Source organism: Gymnodraco acuticeps, unplaced genomic scaffold (genome assembly GCF_902827175.1).
Source record: "Gymnodraco acuticeps unplaced genomic scaffold, fGymAcu1.1, whole genome shotgun sequence".
Taxonomy (NCBI): domain Eukaryota; kingdom Metazoa; phylum Chordata; class Actinopteri; order Perciformes; family Bathydraconidae; genus Gymnodraco; species Gymnodraco acuticeps.
Genome location: NW_022989748.1, coordinates 2,477,335 through 2,500,973, shown reverse-complemented (window position 1 = coordinate 2,500,973; position 23,639 = coordinate 2,477,335). Strand labels below are relative to the sequence as shown.

At 43.3% G+C, this 23,639-nt stretch overlaps 1 protein-coding gene across 1 annotated transcript in view; it reads right to left on the bottom strand.

Moving 5' to 3' along the window:
• ppargc1a (peroxisome proliferator-activated receptor gamma, coactivator 1 alpha) overlaps positions 1–23,639 on the bottom strand; it is a 271,676-nt gene that overhangs the window by 30,161 nt on the left and 217,876 nt on the right. The window contains 1 exon segment of the mRNA XM_034229886.1: positions 5,473–5,652. Within this exon segment, the coding sequence (XP_034085777.1) occupies positions 5,473–5,652 (180 nt within the window).

The following is a 23,639-nucleotide window of genomic DNA, read 5'->3' as shown; positions in this document are numbered from 1 at the left end:
ACACACACACTACACACGGACACACACACACACACACACACACACACACACACACACACACACACACCACACACACACACACACACACACACACACACACACACACACACACACACACACACACACACACACACACACACACACACACACACACACACACACACACACACACACACACACACACACACACACACACACACACACACACACACACACACACACACACACACACACACGGGATCGATTGGCCTTTTCTGGAAAGGGGAAGCAGCCTATCGCCCAAGACTGATAGCACTTCAGCATGAATCATGGTCCTCGCTGATTGAAGGCCTCTCTTTTCTGTATTTCTCTGTTGAGGAATCCCCTTATCGTCTGTTATTCATACATTTCTCTAACTACTGGCTATCACTTTCATCCTTTTCATTGTCACTGTTTGATCCATTTTATTTCATCTCTATGCAAACACCATCTTCCTCTTTGGAATCCTCTGTACCTCCCTCCCTTCTCCAAAGTGAACACTATTAAATAATACAAGGCAGGTTGGTCATATCTCACGGCATCGCTGCAACATGTTGCCGTGTGTGTGTGAGAGTCGGGATGGGAGGGGGGGTGGATTATTGGCTTAGTGTTTTGGCCAGGTTTAAGTGAAACAGCCCTGAAAGGCTCTTAGCGGAGATTACCCCAGGTACTAAAAATAGTCATTCCCTCCCAGCACACACACACACACACACACACACACACACACACACACACACACACACACACACACACACACACACACACACACACACACACACACACACACACACACACACACACACACACACACACACACACACACACACACACACACACACACACACACACACACACACACACACACACACACACACACACACACACACACACACACACGGAACCGAAAGTGATGACAGTGTTGTGTCTGGCCAGAAAAAGACCACTATCTGATCCTTGTGTCGGGCGTCTCTATTACACACAAAAAACACACACACACACACACATGCATGCACACGTACACATCGGTGGCTCCAGTGTGATGAGAGAGATCCACTGGGGGGGGGGGGGGGGATCAGCTGGAGCAGGAACACCAAGCCATGCCTCAATCAGTGGCCCCGGCCCACTGGGAGTGTGTGTGTGCATGTGTGCGTGTGCGAGAGAGAGAGAGAGAGAGAGAGAGAGAGAGAGAGAGAGAGAGAGAGAGAGAGAGAGAGAGAGGAGAAGAGAGAGAGAGAGAGAGAGAGAGAGAGAGAGAGAGAGAGAGAGAGAGAGAGAGAGAGAGAGAGCCACCAGACCAAAAGATTCTCCTTTGCTCTTTTTCAAAACATTCCCTGAGGGGAGCCTTCATTTCTTTTTTGGGCATATCCAACCCCCCCTGCTCACCATCCCTTTCCCCCCCCTTCCCTTACTCCCCCCTTTCTCCCTGCAGAAGCAATTGTTGGAGGCCAGAATATATTTGTTTAGCCAGTGCAGCTCCAACTTCCCATCAGCCGGGAACAAATGCTTTTGCCTTGGGTAGCGAAAAGACAGAGGGAGAATGGAGGGGATAAAGAAGGGGGGAGAGCAGAGGCCCCCCGGTGTTGCAGGGCGGCGGGTTGAGAGCTCTTGTTGTGTGAGTGGATCTGACAGACGCTCCGAGATGACACAAGCTCGGACAGCCTAAGTCTGCATCTGTGTACTATACGTCTGCGCTGCCTCTCATTTGTGTGTATCTTGAAACAGCATCGCCGCGGGTCTGAGAGCGCTTTGCCTTCACTTCGACAGTGATGGAGGATTGCTTCTATCAGACAGCGCAAACAATGTATCAGCACAGGAAGACTGAAAGGAACTCGAGAGGAGGGGGTAGTATGGTGTATTCTAATAAGACTCACTTGAGAAAATCATATTATACAGTGGAATATGATAATTCATACACCCTTTGCTGGAGCGGTGAACTGGTGCGGGTGGTGTACTCAAATGTCAGCATAAATTTGCAAAATAAACGCATCCGGCATTCAGCAGGGAGTAGAAACAGGGACAATAAGGGTCTCTGCTGTGCGTGTGTGTGTGGGCGTGACACTCCTTCTCAGAGGGTCTGTGACTTTGTGCGCACTTCTGCTTTAGCCAACAAGTGACTGAGGGAGGGAGGGGCTGCTTGAGGAAAAAGCATTCCATCACAACATGTTTTATCAAAGCCCGCTAAAGATGACCCAATCAATCTAATCTGCCTTTACTTAACAATAAGCGCCTGAGCATCTGTCTGAAAATGCTTAAACAAAGCGGCATAATGCTTCACAAATGCTGATGCCATCACACGGCCCATTCCGTTGGAAGAATATCAAGAGTTTGCATGACCGACATATGTGCGCTCACGTGCGTTGTAATATCTGAGTAATGCTTTAAGCCTTGGCATCTTATTTTACTACCTGCAAAGCCCACAACCTTTTACTTCCAATCCGTGAGCTTTGATTTGAGCAGGCACCAGTCCAAGCATTCCCTGGTCCCCACACTTATCTCTTTCACTACCCATCTGTCCTTGTGTCTGTCTTGTCATCTGTTGGCCTTTTCCGTCCATCTCTGTGCCTCCCTTTGTCTCTCTCTTCTCTATCTGCCCTTGTCTCACCTGTCTGTCTGTCATCGGCGTATCTCACGACAGGACAGGTACAGCTGCGATAAAATGTCAGAAGGTAAAGCGAGTGCCAATTTTCTTGCATAATCACGTAGTCTGTAAATCTTTGAGGTGTGGTGCATCCCAGTGCAAGAGCCACACATGAAGCTATAACCACATTTCTGTCAATCACACGGCGTCATGAAAGCTGAGAGGAGTCACGCTTCCGTGCTAATATCTTTGGCAGTACAATGGGAACTTATTGCAGTAACCACTGCCAACTGCAGCCCAAAATAGACTGTGGACTTTCACGGTCGGCCCGTTCTGAAGGGGTGTCAAATGCACTGTGCCAGGAGCGATAACGGCAATGTGTGTGTGTGTGTGTGTGTGTGTGTGTGTGTGTGTGTGTGTGTGTGTGTGTGTGTGTGTGTGTGTGTGTGTGTTACAAAAGGGGGGAAGGGGGCACATGATCCTCCAAATTTCGTGTCAGGGACAGTTGGGACAGTGAAAGGGAATAGAGCAAAAGGCCAGCCAGGGGACAGCTTGTGATCCCGGACCGTACGTTGCTTACAGAACAGAACACACACATACACAGATAGAAACATTGGGCCTGTTTGCACCCACACACACACGTACACTGCCCAAACACGGTGTAAACTGTTTTAATTGAACCTTTAAACAGACTTTTTCGGATGTGAGAACGGTGTTTCTGATCCCTACTGTCCTGTATAACCAAGGCAAAGTCACTCATTTGCTACCGTGTGTGACATGGAGCTCTACCCTGAATAAAAGCCCAAATCCAATAAAAACAGAAGCTGTTTGTCTTTCCTTCTAAGCTGCAAATCATTTCAACAGTTGACGTACTTCTGCAAAGAAAGGCTGGTTCAAACTTCCAGGGAGCGTGTTGTTTGATGGGGACTTTGTTAAGAGAGAGGCCTCAGCGTGACAGCTGCACCCAGCTGTTCCACATGTAAGTCAGGGCAGCCTTGATCATCTGCTACCTGCTTTCTCTTAACACGCTCACACGCTGATTTGTTAAGTGGATGTATATGCATGAGTTGAAGGGAAAATGCAAGAAAACAAAGAATGCACTCGCAGGCTTTTCAATCTGGCTGGTTATTAACACGTTCTCTAATCTTCAACTTTTGATTGGATGCTTCTCTGCCCTGTGGAGAGGCCAATCAGGGGGGCGCAGGAAGTACAGCTGCAGCCCCAGCTTTCTGATCCTTGCAGAGCGGCAAACTTTCCCCTGTCAGATTAAGTAGGATTAGCCGGGTCCTGCCGTAGGATGAACTGAGCACTTCATATGGTGAATAGAAACTTTCCAAAGACGGAAGAAAAAAAATTCCCTGGTCAGGGAAATGTGTTACTCGCTTTGAAAAGCTTGATTAGAAGCCTTTCCAAACCATCAGCATATGCAATATCTGCTAGCCTGTTCAGTATGTGAAAACATCACCCGCTCACTGCTATGTACTGTACAGTATTCTTGTGGATGCTCTTGATCTGAGCTCGTCCCCTCATCAGCGTCCACAATGTGTGCTACATTCCAGTGTGTCTTCAAATCTCAAATCACACACACACACACACACACACACACACACACACACACACACACACACACACACACACACACACACACACACACACACACACACACACACACACACACACACACACACACACACACACACACACACACACACACACACACACACACACACACACACACACACACACACACACACACACACACACACAATGGTATTTTTATCCATCCCCAGAGCCACTCTCATATCACTTTCAGACGACAGAGGAGCCTCGGTCACACCAGCTAGTACTTAAGGCGCCCTTTACCGTGTGTGTGTGTGTGTGTGTGTGTGTGTGTGTGTGTGTGTGTGTGTGTGTGTGTGTGTGTGTGTGTGTGTGTGGTGGTCCATAGAGGGACAATGCGTGGTGATTTAAAGAGACTTTTAAAAAAGGTGGCTGTGGTAGGGTGGAGGTCAAACGTGGAAATAATTTAGACTGTTATCAACTGTTGCCTGCAAGACCATGAACTAAAGAGGAACACACACCCAAAACAAGAGACCCTGAAAACATGACTACATGTCAGGGCATTCGACTAACACACACTTCTCAGACAGGATTTTTCCTCCAGAGGCGAGGCTAAAGCATCCAATCTCAGTCTTTCTTGTCTATCTCTGGCACTGATAAAAGCTTATAATGAAATGGGGACTGCAACTCAGTCCCAAGACCGGTGGCTTTATGGCCCTGGCCAGATCATCACCCTCTGTGGACTTCGTTTGTCACCGCGTGAGGACAGAAACACAGTCAGATGGGAGGGAGAGGAGGAGACAGGGAGAAAGAAAAGAAAGCCAGATAGATTAAAGTTTTACACTCCAACCTTTGAGAAGCGTTTTGCAACACAGCCGCCGTGTCCAGAGTTTACTACCGGAACGCTCTCTCAGATGTGTGCCGTTTCTGGGCTGAAATAAATGCTCAGAGTTTTGATAAGATATGGCTACAGTCGCGGCCAGGATGCAAACAAGAAGACAAAGGTCCTCCTGGGCATATCGTTATTTTTGTTATCTCCCCCGTTTGTACTTGGGAGCAATGTTGAAGCATGTTTGTAAACTGGCAACACTTGCGCATTTTGTTTGGCTCGCATTCAAGGATGTGTTCGCTCAGGCGTGTTCTTATTCCAGCTCACTCCTGACCCCTGGGAGAGCATGTAATGAAATCACTGTGGATGCAAAGATGTTACATAGCACCTTATAGCCTAGAAAACAGCACCGCCATGTCATACATACTGATGAAGGTGATGAATAAGAAATTATATAGAAAGGAAAACTACTGTAAGCTGTACTTACCTCAAAAAGATTGGACGCATCGTTGCCATACTGGGTGGAAATAATCTCTGATTGGTCGCTGTACCATTTGAGGCCGCCCAGGAAGCTGTCTGCATCCAAGTCACTGACATCCAGCTCTGAGAGGTCCAGCTCAGGGAGGTCCGGGCAGAAAGGCTGGTCTTCACCAACCAAGGCAGCACACTGGAGGAAAAACAACAGCAACAATGATCGTCAGAAAGGAAATCTCTTTTATATGCAAATCAGCGTCGGAATTATTTGTGCCAAGTTTGAAAACAATGGCTGAATCCAAATCTGGACAGGAGTCAAAAGCCTCTTAGAGTGAGCAACAGGAAATCCAAACACAAAGCATGTCCAGCAAATTAAGTAATTCATGTCTGCCAGTTGATGACTTTTATTACAATAACTCTATTGATTATGATCAGTTCTGCAGGTCCACTCGTTTTGCACAGCAACCTGTTTCCGCTCAGCTCCTATTAAACCCCCCCCCCCCCCCCCCCCCCCCCCACACCACTGGTGCTGGCCTGCTGCTACTAAACGCTGCCTGTTGACATTTTGCTATTCACCAGCTACTTTTATGTAATCTAGCCAATGTGTACTGTATGTAGCAGCTGTTCCTGCATCTCCCCCACACTAATCATCAGCTCTGGCTGCAAGTGGGATGAGAAATCAACAGTGATGTGACAAGGTGTTTCAGTGGAGGGGAAAGAGCAACAAGTCTAAGCAAATTTTGCTAGATTATTTCAAATGGCATATTTACCATTCTTTTTTCTGAATGTTACAGCCGTTTCCAGTCAATTCATACTCATTATTATACAAAGTAAGCAACCACAAGGAATGAAACCATGAGCAGCACACTTTAATATCTAGTCAGTGATCATTAAAAGGCAGAAAGTCAGGCATGTTTACACTCTGTGACTGTGCACATGCAAATTCAAGCCTAAGAAAACATCTTTAGGGCTGTATAATAAGAAACACACTCGTAATTGTTGTTGACAAGACGTCATGCACGCTACAGGATGGCCTTAAGACAAACACGAGAGATATCCCCGGGCAGAGCCGGTGGGTGTTTGGCCGCAGACTGAGAGCCGGGTTCGGCTCAGGGCAGAGCTGAGGATCGGATCCTGCAGGAAAAAGCGGCCAGACACCGGAGTCACAGTTCATCTGTCGTCGGATTCGCACCAACACGATGGTGAGACAAATCCGATATGCTGCACAGAGCGAGGGGAACGATTCACTGCGTCTTAGGCTCCCCCTGTGATGATCCAGTGTGACAGGGCACAGCATGGAAAAGATGAGATATACACAGAGGCTGGACGTCCTATGCCCAATTATCTTATGGACTTCTTGCTCGGACTAATGAAACAGCGCCGCCAGACAGCGCGCACCACAGCGCTCCATGATTTACGCTGTATCGCACACAAGAGCACCTGCTCGGTGAAGATTATTAAAATGAAGTATAGCCTACTGACGACCTGGAAGACAGATCTCGCGGGGGTTTTAATAAGAGTCGACATGCACACATTTCACAGAATGAGTCGAAAAAGAAGCTCCAAGAAACAAGTGCATTATTTGGGTTAACTACACGGGAGTCTCTCCTGAAGTCTACCTGGCTACAGTGACAGAGTCAGTGCCCCGGTGATTAAAGTACAAAGAAGCGAGTCTGAATGAAAAGCAATCACTAAAAAAAACTGTCCGGAATAACATATCCTTATTTTGATGCAATAAAGGCAGTTTTTCATATTTTCATTACGCAGCATAGAACACATATGCAAGCAGGCTGCAGTCACATCGTGTAGTGACAGAGAAAGCCTCACTGATGGAGACTTCTGAACCCAATTATAGCCAGGTAGACCTGAATGTTCACAACAAGCTGCACGGAATAAGTATCCGTTTGATGTGCCTTTTCTGAATGCACTTAAGTCATGGGAAAGGTAAAGCAAGATTCAAAAGACGACTTGGATGAAACGAGAAAATACGCAGCAGGTAAAAGGAAATTCACGCAGACATAAAACGATGAAGTGTGGCTGGATGTTGCTCTCCAGCCAGCCGGGATGTTGGCACACAAACGTGCCCGGCTCCGTTACTGTTATGATTCTCCTGCGCAATGGCAGATAGTCCTCAGTGTGCACAACCTTTGCTCCTGCCTTTGGAAAAAATAACATGCCCTATCCCGACACAGCACGTCAAAGGGGTTTATTATCTTCGGTGGATTTCATGCTTCAGCGAAATACCTGACTTTGAGACATTTCAGTCATTTCGGCATGAAAAGCTTCTCGGCACCGGAACGCGTACAGTCCGTGGCTCGAAGCAGGTCCGCAAGCTTCAAGCTCTCAGCTCCGACTGAGCACAGATCCTACGAGAGAGGCAGGTCCCGAGCCTGTGCATGCATTACAACTACACCTTTAACTGAGGAGTAAAGGGAGACTCCGCACACTTGTCATATATTCCGGTGTTGTATATCCCCGCATCCTCAACTGTGTCCAGACGCGAAATTCACCGGCACGCCACTGCCAGCAGCAGCAGCAGCAGCAGCAGCAGCAGCAGCAGCAGCAGCAGCAGCAGCAGCAGCAGCGAGAGAATATGTGGAGATCACTGTGTCTGTAGCCAGTGCTGTCCAACGGGTCCAGGGGGAAAAAAGAAAGTCCACAGGGCTAGAAAAGATGATACAAGTCGGATTTTTTTTTTAGATGCGCTCACCTCTAATTCTCTCCACACAGAGTCCTGGTTACACCTGTCCCACGCCATCCAGCCACTGAATGACGGTCCGAAAAAGAAAAAAAGAAGAAAAAAAAGAAAAAAGAAAGAAATCAAGTAAAAAAGAAATCCACACGCGCTTCCCACTCGCTCTCACACAGGCTACTGCTGCCCCTCGCCGAGAATGAACCGAGGGCACCTGTCTTACAACTGCTTTCCATCACATGACAAAGCTATTAAAAGTAGGCAGGGGAGTGACTCCGGCTCCACACTACTCGCCAGTGACGCGCGCAGAGCAGGCGGGGTCTGCCTGCGCACATAGTAAAATCCTCTCTGTGCACTGCAAGAAATGTCCAACCTAAAACCACAGCATGCTTTATCTATCCATACAATCATTACATATATATTCATAAAGTAAGTGACCATGTTGCGCGTAGACATTATTTTCGGGAAATGTAACGAAGAAATAGACTTTTGTTTAATTCTAGTAAGTTATTAGATATTTTTTACATGAAATTCTCTCAGAATCAAGATTTGAGTTGAAACAAGCTCATGATTTCAGTTTTTTATGTAAAAATGTTTAAGAAATATGTATAAAATCATGCATTTTTTGCAGTGCGGACGTCACATTGCAGCCAATCTGTCGACCAAATTAGTGTAAATCTGCTACCTGTACTGTAGTTTTTCATCATTAAACTAGAAGAATGTCAGGAATATATGCGGACATTCACAATCAATGTTCTTTTTGGCAAGGTCCGTGCCATAATTTGTCTCGAAATGACGGCCTATCATCAGTCATGTCTCCGGGTTGGATATGGGGGGGGGGGGGGGGGGGAATATTTGAAGCCTCGGATCTTTTCAAGCTCCCCAAAAAAGTGACTGTAAAGCTGTTGCTGTAAATGTGTCAGCGCACACCAGGAGTCCTGCAGGAATGCGCAATCAGAAAATATAGTGTAGATAATAATATAAACACGATGTCCTTCCAGAAATAAATTGGTATGCTTTATCATTAAAATGTGTTTATAACAGTGCCACGGTTAAAGATGTAGTCTATAATTGAAGATTTTTCTCGCATCAACGATAGAGCACATAGGAATTTATGTTTCATTAAACTATCACACGTTTACAAGCTAATTAGTTTTCATTGTTTGCTCCATTTTTTGATTAACTCCCGTCAGAGCGAGTAACCTAAAATGCCCGTTTGGCGTAGAGTATCAAAGAGCGTAATTCAGTCTTTTGGAAAGTATTTCTGTGTCCATTTAGAGGCAATAAAAAGGACAGATGGCAGTATGAAGCGTGTATACAGTGTCAACAGGACGTGTATAGGCAACAGTAGCCCGGTAAAATAAAAACAAAAGCTTTGTGGACATTTCAAACAAAGAGAGCTTTCTGTTGCGTAGACTGACGGGCTGACTGCAGCACGATTGTTTCCTATGATCTGCTACACTTACAGTAACACACATGTAAATATCACCAGGTAGGGATTTCCTCATGAATAATGTGATTCTAAAACTACACTGTCAAATCAGAGCTTTAACAAATACATCTAAAAGAATATCAACAGTTAATTGGTTTTATTTTCAGGAAATAAGCAAGTATTTCTGTGTTAAGAAACACACTCCAATCCAATGTTGAGTCTTGTAAGGCCATTAAGTCCACCTGAGCATGCAAGGAGCAATTGTCTCCTTAAATTAGTGAACCGCATACACTAAGTGTCATTAAACACAAAATTGCACAGAAACGTGTAAAAGGGTTGTGTGACTGGAATGTACAGATTGTGTTTGAGCATGCCAGTGCAGTAAGACATTATTATTATTATGTGTGTGTTATACTTATGGGTATCTGAGGGCCTTTGTGCCACTAAATCTATACATCTGCCTCTCCTCGCGCGCCCAGAGATGCTACCCAGAAGCAACGGCGAGACCCAATCTGAGCAGGTGGTGTGTTCAGTGACCTCACAGAGCCCAGATGGACCAGTTACACTGAGACATAATATGGGGGAAACATGGAAGTGACATGGGGCTCGGCTTTAAGACTGCGGCAAATATAAAACACTGAGAAAAATGATTTTTAAATGTATAATATGGCACATTTATAAAATGTCTTCAATATGTTAATTTGGTCCCTAGTGATGCCGTGAAATCCACTTTTTTGGTTTGAATGTCTTTTTCCAGTTCTAAGCCACCTTTTCTGCCATTCCCTTTTTCAAATCTGGGTGGGTTTTAACTGTATATTTTACCTAGATGAAAGATTTTAGTCATATAATGTCTAGATATAAGGTTGTCAGAGAACTAAACTGAGCTAATGTTAGCGGCAGCCGAACAGCGCACAGCAGAAAAAACTGTTTTTTGTTGCCATGAAACTGCATTACTCATTGTTTTAATGAGTTTGAATCACCTGGGATGTTTATTTTAAAGAGGAAATGTGGGGGTGTGTGATTGCAAAGATGGCCATGGTGGTGAATACTACAACTCAAATGATTGTGCTATCATTTTTACTGAGGGACTTTTCTTCCTGAGATGAAGAAGTATAGTTAAAAGAAGCTCTTCGTGGTGTTCATGTGTCCCACAGATGTAGCTAACTACAGATAAAGAAGCTACTGGTCAGAGTAATAGCACAATTATGAACACAGACTTGCAAACGTAGAAAAGAAGGGAGTCTTGGCAGCAGATATGTGCTGGTAAACGATATTTCTCCCTCTCCTGAAGCGACGTACGAGTCACAGTCAAAAGGTTTATCTGATTGTACTCTTCATGCCAATTAAGACAAGGGAGGCTAAATATAGATATAATGTTATGATTTCCTTTCTTGAATGGCCTTTGATTCTTTCTTTCTTTCTGCAAACACATTCTTGCTGGAGGCAGGATATTTTTGTGTGCAGTGGCAGAGATTTGTAGATATAGGAATCATATCAAAAGGGAAAAAGGGGGATTCTGCAGCCATTCTGAGAAACACGTCATCTTTGAAATGCCACGGCTTTTGTTTCACTTGCAGTGATGCTAATGAAGGGATACGTTTGGGGAGATTGTAACAGACTGGTGCGGAATGAGAAACAATGTTTAGTAATCCACATCAGAGGAGATATTTGGGACGACATCTCTGCGTGTCCATCATTCTGCTCAGAAAAATGACCTTGGGTCTTTCTTTCACACCCCTCTTGCATTTAGCCACTCTAATAGATATCATGTCTCAAGGGGCTGAATCTATAGGATGAGTGTGAAAAGTTGTTCACACCCATTTGATGCATACCATGTTGTCATATGCTGGACCTGACATCTTGAAATCCCTTTGAATATTGAGACCTTGCAGACAAATGTACTTCAAAAGGAACCATTAGAACCCAAACTAATTGAAAGTGACTGTTGTTTAATTGCAACTCACAACTCACAAATAATGCAATGTGACATCTTTTCTGTATGCACACAGAAGATTCCACATGCAGACAGTCAGACTTGCTCGAGTCGGGGTTGTGCTGCTGGCATTTCTCAAAGAGCAAAGGGTCTTCATGATTAAACAATTCCTCCCAAGAGTCAGCTGACAAGTGGAGCTCTCAACGCTAAAATGGGGCTAATCCACGGATAATTAGCTTTGTTTGAATATTCAACGTGGCCTGACTCATGGTACAGAGTCATTTGCATTTCTGCTCTCGCATTGAATCTAATATTAACATTTCCGTTACGCGAGCTGATCCTGTAGTGTGGTTTAATTCCAATAGTGCCTGACAGTGTTTCTTTCTGTCACTTTTGACAGTCCATCTATACTCAAGTGGCGGTGTCTTGTTTTCCTTTTTCCATAAATTGTGTCAGCGGCCCTCTGAGAGCACAGCGTGGAGATATGTTGGGGGTGGGGGGAGATGATTCATATCACTTTGTTGCATGTCATTGCTCCCAACAGAATCTATCCTAGCATCTGGCCATTTTAACATGGTGGCTGCATTCATAGGAATTAATTGAGGGCAGAGGTAAAACAGAGTGTTACATCTCTCCATTTATTGTCCAAGACTGTTAGAAGACAGCTTATGCTTTGTTCTCCCGCTTGTCATTTGACGTTCCATCAGATCTTTGTAGCCTGGATGATTTTTCCCCTCGACAAGTCATATTGTTTTCTCCTTATTAGGCGACAGCGGAAGAAGCGGCCACATTTCACTGTACTGATGCTCTACAATATCATTGGATGTAATGCCATACAAAGCTGGCAACAGGAAATGTAAATTGATACATGGTGCAGATATAAAGACCTGATGTGAGGTCAAATGATCACTTAAGACCACTTTATTAATTAAAAGGACTAAATAACAACATTTAGGGAATTAACGCATTCTTTGATTAATTGCCATTATGGTCTCTCAATCCCCCACAAATTAAGTCGTGAAAGCAGCGTTGGATCATGGGAGTTGTAGTCTTTGGCTTTTCTTGGTCTCGAGTTTTTTTAACTCTGTCCTCTTCAGATAAATATTATTTTTTTAAATAGCAATTTGTCGCTAAAACAGTTTTTGCCTGCATGCTGTTCGGCTGCCGCTAACGTTTGTTCCGTTTGTTTCAGAGAGAACTTTGAGGAGGTTTGCTACCCGTACAAAATTACCCTCATAGGTCTCCTATTCTCCAAAATAAATGTAACCACTAATTACAAATGTTAACAACAATGAAAAAAGTAGTTTCAACTTAAAAATCAGTGCGTCACTGATGCTGTTTTGCTGATGAACGGTCATTCTGGTAGTGCTTCAAGCCCAGCTGCTGCTAACGTTTGCTCAGCTTGTTAACTTAAGATCCAGACATCTCAAGATTAAAATCCTTCATTTGTTTAAAATATAGAGATCTAAAAATGGTATGGTAAAATATGTGGCTGAAAACTGGATTAATAGTTAATTTATGACAACTTCTGGCAGACAACGCCAACACTACTTAGGACACCAGAGCAAGTGCACATTACCTTCATTAAAATTACACATTTCTCCTCGTTTGTAAAGGTCCAGTCTATATATAAGTGGATATTTTACATATACTTTTATGACATATAATATGACATCCATGATATTTCTCTATTCCTATCACTGCTACAGAAGATCGCTCACACGGTCCATATATATCCGAGGCCTCCATAGTTTCCTAACTCACGCCTTATAGGCAAAAAGATAAACAGTGTGACGCCACAAATGATGCACACAGTCGCCCTCTGACATACAGTAAGGTGGTGCATCTCCCCCTGTGATGGTTTTACAGCGCCTCTCTTTGTAGTGCCCTTCAGAGAAACCCTTTGCCTTGCCGCCCTGCGTGCAGGCGTGTAATCCTTTCCATCAATGAACTCCACTGTGTCATTTAGCCGCTCGCAGGACGCCGGCCAATTCCCCCGCAGAGAGGCCGGCCCATATTATTAAGGCAAATGGCATGAAGAGGCTAGGGCCAGTTAGCCTTGGAACTGAGAATAGCATCAGTCCCATGCAGGGGCAGGTACACACAAAGAGGAGCCTGGGGGTGCCACACAGGAAGCACCCCGCCCCTCCCCGTCCCCGCTCCATCTCTGGCTTCAGAAGAGCCACAGATGAATAATATTACGGTCACACGGCGAGTCGGAGTCTCCCGTCGGAGCCGTGTGTTTTGGGGCTGTTATTGGGCTTGTTTAAAACCACCAGCCAGTCATGCAACATGCATGTGAGCACAGGCCTGGTGTGTAATAAGTCTTGGTGGAGAATTGTGCTTAACTAGCGCTCTGGGCAGGGACTTGTGAGGGTATAGCACTCACCAGGAATATTAAAATGTATAGACCACAAGGGTTCGGGTTGCAAACGCACATACATAAACAAGACTTGAAATGCTACAAACCCAAACTTTGAAATTGCTATAAAATTCCACACATGCCCGGCAATGTAACGGAAGAAATGAGATGTGTGGAGGAGGTGCAGGAGAATATTTCTCTACTGAAAGGGCACATGGAAATGTTGCCATGCTGAATATCCAGTGAGGTTCTTCCAAAGTTTAATATAAACTAAGTGAGCCAGAAGCCATGATGAGTGCTGCAGTGTAATCGGTAATGAACAGGCATTAAATGAATTACCTCTCTTCTGATGCTCACTAAACCATGTTTGGATTGTGGAAAGCATGGTTAAATATATATAACAAAATCCATGTTTTGACTAAAACAGCAGCAGGAGTCAACATGAACTCTAGAATGTGGAAAGTGCATTAATGAGATCTCATAACTAGCTACGGGCACATTTTGGTGCATCTTTCTGCAAACTGCATAAAACCTGCTGTGAGTCAGGAGGAGGGCCCAGAGCACAACAGATGTGGCTTGATTTCTAAAATAATAGAGAGGCAGGGCTGAATACCTTGACAGCGCAGTCCTTATGTACTCTTAGCAGTGGAGGAGCGCCAGGGAAGAATTAGGTCAGCTGAAGTGCGCTGTGCCTCGTGGAACTCCATGTTAAAGCAGCATCAGGGGAGAGAGGAGGCGCGGCGGGGGGGGGTGTGCTGGGTAACACACAGGTAGAAATTTCTGGAGCAGCACAACCAGTTTCTTTTTTTCCTTTTTGCTCTTGTATCATGGAAACGTGAGCAGAAACGTTACACCCCTGAGTCCAGACGGCAGTCTAATTATTTTGAGCAATGAAAAGAGAAGGAGAAGGGGAATGAGAGGGGGAAAAATGCATGCGAATTGCAATTCTTTCATACAGCCTGCATACAGGGTGTATAACCACAAGCCTGAAAAAATCCTTACGGCACAATAAAACTGATTGTATCATCATCTTTTTTCCCCTTACAGGGTGCATTTCTACTACTCTTCACATCACCTCCTAAAAGGAGCATGTACAGTGCTGCTGGAGCGCACAGTGATGGCAGAGAAGAAAAGGAAAGCGCAGCCGCGATGAGAGGGAAGAGAAGGCACAGTCAATACCCATTTTTGCCAAGGCATCTTGGTGGAAAAGAGCAAAGAGACAAAAGGAGCAGATGGATGGAGATGGAGCTAATGGTGAAAGAGAGTGTGACAGGGAGTAACAAAATCAAGAGGGAGTGAGCCTATGTGAGTGATAGAAAGATTTGGACAAAGAAGGGGCTTGAATCAGAGGCAGATATGGAAGGAGGGGAAGGAAGATGGAAGCTAAGTACAAGGGAGGAGTGATTGGGGACAGGAAGTGAATACTTAACAAAGGGTCAGACCGATGGTAGGCGAGCGAACACCTCACCCGGATATGAAGATGTTCCCTGAACCCCCCGCTGTCCCCGGGCCCCTGCACCATGTCCACTATCTCAGAGCCGATCTAACGGTTACCACCTTGCCTCCCGGTCACACTCTAAGATCTGCCTGCTTACGATGCCTATCTGGCTCACATGTGTATTCATTTACAGGAAGGTCTAGATTTTCACCAGCATAGATTCTTCCACATGAATTCATTGCCCTCATGACATTTGGACATCAATTGTGTTTTTTTACAATCTCTCTTGTTGGGAGGAAATAATGAGAGGACTAAAGTAATCGATGTGTGTAAAATGGAGATTTAAACTGGATGTGATATTCAAACGACTTGGCAGCTTTCCATCAACATGAAGCTGTGTGTAAGCATAATGCAGATTGTGCTGAGCAATAATGTTGATTTTCCTCGTGAGTCAGTGTTTTTGGCAACTGAAGTTTTTCCCCCACTCAAACGCTGTCGTGCCCGAAGCCATTTCCACTGTCTTGAAATAAGACGATTTCCATCACTTATTTATTTTGATATCTGATCATCAGCGGTGGAAATCAAGAGTGAGATTAACTGTCAGCCAGTCATTCAATCAGTGGAGCCCGGCCCCCCCGTCCCTGCTCCCAGTCCCTCTCATAATCCCATGGTTGTGTGTTTTGTGCTGCTCTGTGTCCACCGGGACTGTCATCACCGCCACAATAAACAGGATTAATCAGCGCTGGCATTGGGCACTTTGGTCCAGATGACGCGTGTAATTAAGGAGTAATTGGCATGTCATCTGTACATGAGGAAATATGACAAGCGCGAGCCAGATGTACTCGTTGTTCCGCCCGGCAACAAGCGGCGCTTTAACAACCTCAAAGGCCTTTTTTTTTCAGAGATAACTTCCTTTACTCTGCTGACACTCTCGCTTCCTTAATGTCTTTACTCCCTCGCATTGTAATTCACTCGCTTATTTATTTATTTACATGCTAACACACTTAAACACTAATTTGCTAACTTATTCATTTATTTACATGCTAACCCACTTACTGCCGCTTGCATTCAGCAACTTATTCATTTATCCACATCCAGGATGACACAGTTACTTTCTTGCGTATTCATTTATGCACGTAGGAAGTCACTTATTCTCGCTTGCTTAATTAAGAGGCCGCTCTCTTTTCACTTCACACAAAAGGATGGGTTTGCGCGGCTCAATATATACTGTAGCTGCACACAATGGGAGATGGCCGAGATGCCCTTTCATGTTTAGGGTCATTGGGGCTGCAACAATAGGTCTGAACTGCCCTTATCTCTCCTTGTAAACGTGGAGCTGCGGGATAAGTCAGAGCCCGATTTCATGGCTCATGTGGGAGATGTTGGGATGAGTTTTCCTATTTGCCCTTGCACTGTCTATTTCCTCGGTTGTTAAAGAAGAGGGTTATAAAAGGGAAATTCATCACCACGATGCATTATCTAAGCTCTAATGAAACGTAGCGTGCACCTATTTATTATTATTTCAAAGTTACTTGGAGTATATGCAGCCATAAATAACATTAAGAAGCAACACTAGGAAAGAGAAACCTGTGCTGCCTTCTCTCTGTAAATTCAATTGACTCTGGGAATATTGAAGGCGTGCCAAAGCAGATGATTATAATAGATCGAGAATGCTTCGAGGAGAATTTCAAACACACCAAACAAACTAAAGCACTGACATAGAAGTTGGGCTGGTGCTGGGCGTGGAGGTGGGGGGGGGGGGGGGGTCTTGGCAGGGATGGAGGTCAGCGATGCACTTGGCTGGTATCCTCAGATAGCTGCTGGCTAATTTGCAGTATGCCCCCATTCGCAACAGAAAGCCCAGATCCCCGCTGGGGGGGGGGGGGAGGGAGGGTGGCCATAACGGCAAAGCAAATGGCTCATAGAGATATCCCAGTTGTTTTTCATCACATCAATTTCACGCCTGTGCAGCCAGTTCTTCAGAAATGTGACAAGGAGGAGACGGAGGGAGAAAGAAAAAGTAGGGGAAAGGGGAGTTAGTGAAGAGGAGGAAAACAAGGAAGCTAAACATTCATTTGCCAAAAAAGTCTGTTGCGATTGCTACATGGACGAAGTGTTGTACTGTAAATGGTAAGGTTTAGTGCAAAGTCATGTGTGGGGATGAATGAGACAGGAATCATACGGCACAAGTTGTGTGAGAGTTTATATTTAGATGTTTTGATATTGTTTTTGTTGTTAAATGCGGCCTCCATTTATTTTCTTCAATTCTTCAAGATTTTTCGGTAACACTTTATTTTGATAGTCCATAGTTAACACTCTACAAGTTATCAGTTGACATTCAACAACACTGTTTCAACAGACAAGTAACATGCAATTAACTAACTGCCAGTAGAATATAAGGTACATCTCAAGTGTTGATCTATAGATTTTACAAAAAGTGTTAAAACAGGTTATTAACCGATATTCAACCTTACTATCTGTAGATTGTGAGTTCTTGTGAAAAAACTTTTTTTCTCAAGTGAATGCATTAGGCTTCTGTGTTTATCTTATATATTAGTCAAATAAAACAGGAACAGGTGTTTCTAACTCAAACATTACATACATAATGAATAAATAAAGTTTGTGATCAGTTGTGCCAAACATTTCGCTTTATTCCCATGTCTGTTGCATATAATTAGTGGATGAATGTATGTGTTCTGTTGATAGGTTATAGACTTTCTACTGTTCTCAACTGTTTTTCACTTTAATTGGATAGTCCTAACACATGCCTCCAAAGGCTTAGTGGAGAATGCCTACTAAAAGTATACTGATAGTCAACTCTAGATTAGTTGACGATTAACAGATAGTCAACTAAACTCTAAAGTTGCTTATCTGTTGATCACCAACTAATGCTTAATGTAATCTTTAGTTGACATCTTGACTCTCAACAGATTATCAACAGATAGTCAACTGTTGACTTTCAACTGACAGATTGATTTTGAGAAGTTGATTGTCAATTTTGAAGATGTTGACACAATATACAGATAGTAAGGTTGAATATTGGTTACTACGCTGTTGACATGCTACTAAATGTCAACTGATGACTTATAGAGTGTTAAATATGGACTATCAAAATAAAGTGTTACCGATTTTTCTACATTTCTTGGATGCTTTGTGTACTGAGGGGGCGTTTTCTGAAATAATTCAGGGTACGAATCAGAGTAATTGATAATCATTTTGTGGTTGACTATTCCTTTAAAACGGCTAATTAAGGATGTGTGGTGCAGGTTTAGCTTGACAATAAGAAATTAGTCATTTTGGGGATGAAATGTTTCTTTAAAGTAGGTCATTTGTTGGAGTGTTATAATGCTTTGGAATGAGCAACAATGTACTTTACTTATTATTTTATTGCTGCTTCCCAGAATGTGTCCCGATTATTGTTTTTAAGTGTTATTACTACAGCTGTAGTCCTTTTTTTGTCTCTGTATGAGTCACGCCTTCAAGGAAAAGTACTCGATCAACAATGAAAATGTCCACTCTGTTCCAAAAGGTGTTGCAGTCACCAGGTTTATATGTGCTCTGCTTGTACAGGCTGAGATAAGAGATATTTAACCTGTCAATTGCTTTATGGTCCCTCCATCAAACACAACTTTATAGCAGTTTGTGTACTTCCTGCTTATCTGCAAGAATGTACAACGAGCGGTGTGCTATGCGGCATTATGACTCAACAGCAAAGCATCAACTCATAGTTAAACCGGGGTAATCTCACCAACTGTGGGTTGAATCATTATAAAAGCAAATGCGCAGTAAAAAATCAGCTTGAAAGTACAGAAAGAACTTCATTTTGTGTAATTACAGGATGTGTTGGTTATAGACTCAAGCACTGCAGATAAACAGCAGGAAGTCCGGATAAAACTTGTGTGAAGTCAACAAGACTCCAACTCATTGGACAATCTTCCATCCTGTATAATTAATGACTGCATTTTTAATTACCCCTGTGTGGCGGTAGGCACTACAGCTTTTGTTTATCGAGCCCCACTGATACCCATATTAACAAAGTTAGGTTAATGACTGAGGTATTTTACTTAATAGCATTTTTATTACTCCCGCTAAGAATGAAGCAATTAATTAACAATGGGCGAATTAAGTCCCGCTCCTGTAATGGCCTACCAACACAGGACATCATTACCAATAGTCAAAATAATTCATAAAGCGAGGAGTCAGGTGACAGGACGGCGGAGGGAAGATGAATATTCCCCGGCACACGTCTGATTTTTCATTTTAGACTGGAATAAATTATGAATAGGGTCTGTCAGCGGACATGTTGGTGGGAGTGCATGCAGAGCGAGCCGCAGGATCAAAGATGCAGTACCTCAAGTCGCAGGTCTGACATAAAGAAAAGCTGCACAATATGAGCAGGTGAGTTCTATTTGAACAGATGAAGAGGTGAATTAAGATACAAACGAAAGAGAAGGAGCGCTGGGAAAGTAAAGGCAGAGAATGTTCAAGAAATGACATCGAATAATGGACCTCAAAGACATATATGAAAGCGCATAATCTTTTAAGCTTGCATTTGAAGGTAATCTTCCATTAAAGAATACTAGCTTTTTCTTTTGTGGAGGAGAAATGCATAGACAGCAGAACTGATGGAGACTATTGCTGCGACTTTGAATAGAGGAAAATGGCAAAAGGTGCAATTTCTCCACCTCCGGACCGCGTTGGTACATTATTTCATTCTAAAAAGTAAAACAGTGGCTGCGGAGGAATAATAATCCCCCACCCCCAACCTCTCCCAACGCACACACACAAACACACACACACACACACACACACACACACACACACACACACACACACACACACACCACACACACACACACACACACACACACACACACACACACACACACACACACACACACACACACACACACACACACACACACACACACACACACACACACCCTGAGCCCAAGTACACATGCAACAAAGAGGGAGAGATTAAAGCATTAATTCAGTGAGATGGAATAGGATCCTGGAATACATTTAGAGTGAATGTTTGGGGTTATCTTCTCTGCTGTTTCGACTCTCTGTACTCCGCTGCACTCCACATGCAAATGTAGATGTGGGGGTCACACCCTGTATCCTATAACACATCAGGCTGTAAACTCTTGTTTTTTTGATAAGCTCTGTTTATATGTGTGTGTGCCAAAGGGTCTTGTGTGTGAATGTGGAAAAGTACCAAACCATCCATGTGCACAGTGCTCTTTCTGCTTGTGTGTGTGAGAGAGAATGTGTGTATCTACATCTCAGACAGTGCATTTCAAGCTGCACTGCCTCCCTGAAAAAAAGAAGGAAAAAAAAGAAGCAGAGAGCCTTGTTTGTTTGCTTGTGATTGCAGGGTGGGATGCACTTTACCAGCCTTCTCCTGGCTTCACACTGGATACCAGCTGGCGGGCGCCACGTGTCGTGCCAGTGTCACAAACGGAGGGGAAATGTGCCTCATCATATAGAAAAGTAGTCAGCCTCCAGTCCTCATTAAAAATGCACTAACGCTGAACGCTCACATTAATCTAAACATGCTGTATTTAGCGAGGGTAGCCTTGTGTACAATCTATAACACACAGCAATGAAAGCAGGTACTTTTGGCTTCATCTGAGTGCAATGGGCCACAAATGTGAAATATTCCTCCGGCAGCCAAAGCCCTATATGATCCAGGATGTAATACATAGCACTGAGATAGATATGGAATTGGAAGATGACAAGATTTAATCTGGCTGCCGCCTGATAATGGAAAGAAAATCTGTTAATGTTCTATCTATTGCAGATAATCATCTCTGAGGTATCAATTCCTATTTCAAGGCATCCATCATCCTAATATAGACTAGAACATGAGCTATAAGGATAATACGAAACACTACCAATGTGATATAAATTGTAATTCAACATGCATGCGACATAAAATTAAGCTTACTCGGCGTATTTGTGTTGTATTATGTTGCTAATGTACTTGTTGGTGCATTACAAAGGCAATAAAAGGCATCTGTTATGGCATCATTACGACGGCTGTGGTGAGGGGGGTTCAAGGAGAAGTGCTAAGATGCAAGCCATGGAAGCATGCTTTCAACTGCAACCCGAGTAGGTTAGAGCGAGCAGCGATCACATGAGCACACTCTTTAAGACTTTGATGATCGCTCAAAGGGACGGACAGAATAGCTTGCATCGTATCGTCCCATAGCAACAACTTCTTGAAACCTCTGAGGTTTAAATCTGGCACACACTCACGTGAGGGCCGCTGGATCTGTGCCATCATCTACTGACGCCCTTCACACAAGACACACATGACGGACACATTTTTGGGAGTCATTTCAACAGATGGGTTTGGAAGGAGGCCATGCGTCAGTGACAAAACATTGACGTATGTTAGGGTAGATGTTACACTTTACTTGCCTACTTCACAGTAACTAAGTACTAAGTAAACACTGCACTAAAGTAGAGATTTAGGGTACTTGATGATTTCCATTTCCTGCTATTTAATATTTCTACTCTAGTACAATTCCGAGGTAAAACTTCTCACAATATTTATTTGACAACTTTAGTTTAGAGCTACAAAGATAAGTCAATCAACAGAAAAAAAGTATTGCAAATGTTCTTGATAATCAAGTTGTACCTGCTGAAGTGTCAGAAAATGCTGTTTTGAGCCCCTCAAATATTGCGACTTCCTGCTTTTCTGTTTTTTTTATCATTCGGGTAAATATTTAGATTTTTTCGATTGTATTTGTAGATACTGGGATAGACATCTTTCACACTTCTTTACATTTCATCAACCAAATAATTGTTTCAAAAAGAATTGGCATACAAATCGCCAGTCAAAAGTTACAATGAAGATTAAAATAAAGTTTAGTTATACAAAAAAATGATTGTTCATGTTTTATTAAAGCTTAAAATGTATTGATCCCTTGGCAACATTCACAATATAACCTGCAGGATTCAGGTGATGACCACATTAATGCATCAATAATTAGAATACAAATAATACAATACATATTATTCCGAATTGGGCCGTTGAATGAGTACTTTTAGACTTTTATAGTGTATTTCTACACTGTGGTATCAGTACTTCTACTGGTCTAACTGTATGTTTTATAGCTACATGTCTGAAGTGGCGTTCAGAGGGGGTGGGGATATAAACTAACACAGCAGTTGTAACAGTGGTCATTTTAGAATAACTTATAAGCAATTATATTTTCATGTCCATGCCAAGCCACGAGGGATAAGAGCACTGGCCACATAAATGGATAATGAGGCCACGCTCATAATGAACTGATATATGGTACACAAAGTAGCACTACGGTCCAAACATGAGGGGAAGTGAGATGCTGGAGAGCCTCCCGTATAAACAGGTGTGAGTTACGGTGTCTTCCTGCGACTCGTTTTGCCACTACGACAGGCTCCGCTATGTAAGGCTGTCAACATTTCCCTACCGTAATAATAATTAACCTTAATTTCCCCTCCGCCCCACAGTCAGCGGGAGTAAACAGGCCGAGGAGGACACACAAAAAAAGAACACCTACATGGTAAAATGTGGTTTCTCATCAGGAGGCGGCCACATGGTATGGAAGATAAATCATTTCCTATATGTATCTGAGCCACTGCGCTGCCAAGTGTAAGATAAGGAGTCCACTGTTGTTTACAAGGTTCCTTTTTTATGGATTTTATTTATAGTGGATCATGACCTTGAATAAGATTAGCGAGTCTAGAATAACATGAATTCACTAAATTGCATTCACTGATAAGAACACACTACAGGATTGTTTCATAATAAATACTTCCCGTGATGAAACTAGGGCATGATTATGTTTAACAGTGAAACAGTACTGTATAATAGCAGTGTGATTTAATGGCTGCCCCTGCTGCTGAGACACACTAATTCAAAAATGATTAGTGAGTTCTTCCCTAAATAGAAACGTGTGACATCAAAATGGGAGCATTGAGCAAAGTCGCCAACTTTTTCCAATGTTATAGATATTTAAGGAGATTCTGATGAGCCTCTGACATTTCAACTACTTTTATGACTTACACATAAACAGACACTTCATCTGCTTTCAGCTCTTAAACTTCTTTGAGTGCTTACATAAAAGCTGTCAATTTAACGGCATACAGAGCGTAAAATAACTTTAAAATGTTTATTGCAACTTCCTTTCCGTGCTTCAACTTCAACCAACATCTTGGCATTTACTTATACTTACAAATAAACAAATATTAAAATAAATAAACCACTGTTGGTTTCATAGAGGGCAAGCCTTTAATGTGTCTGCAATTCAGGCGAACAAATCCTACAGAA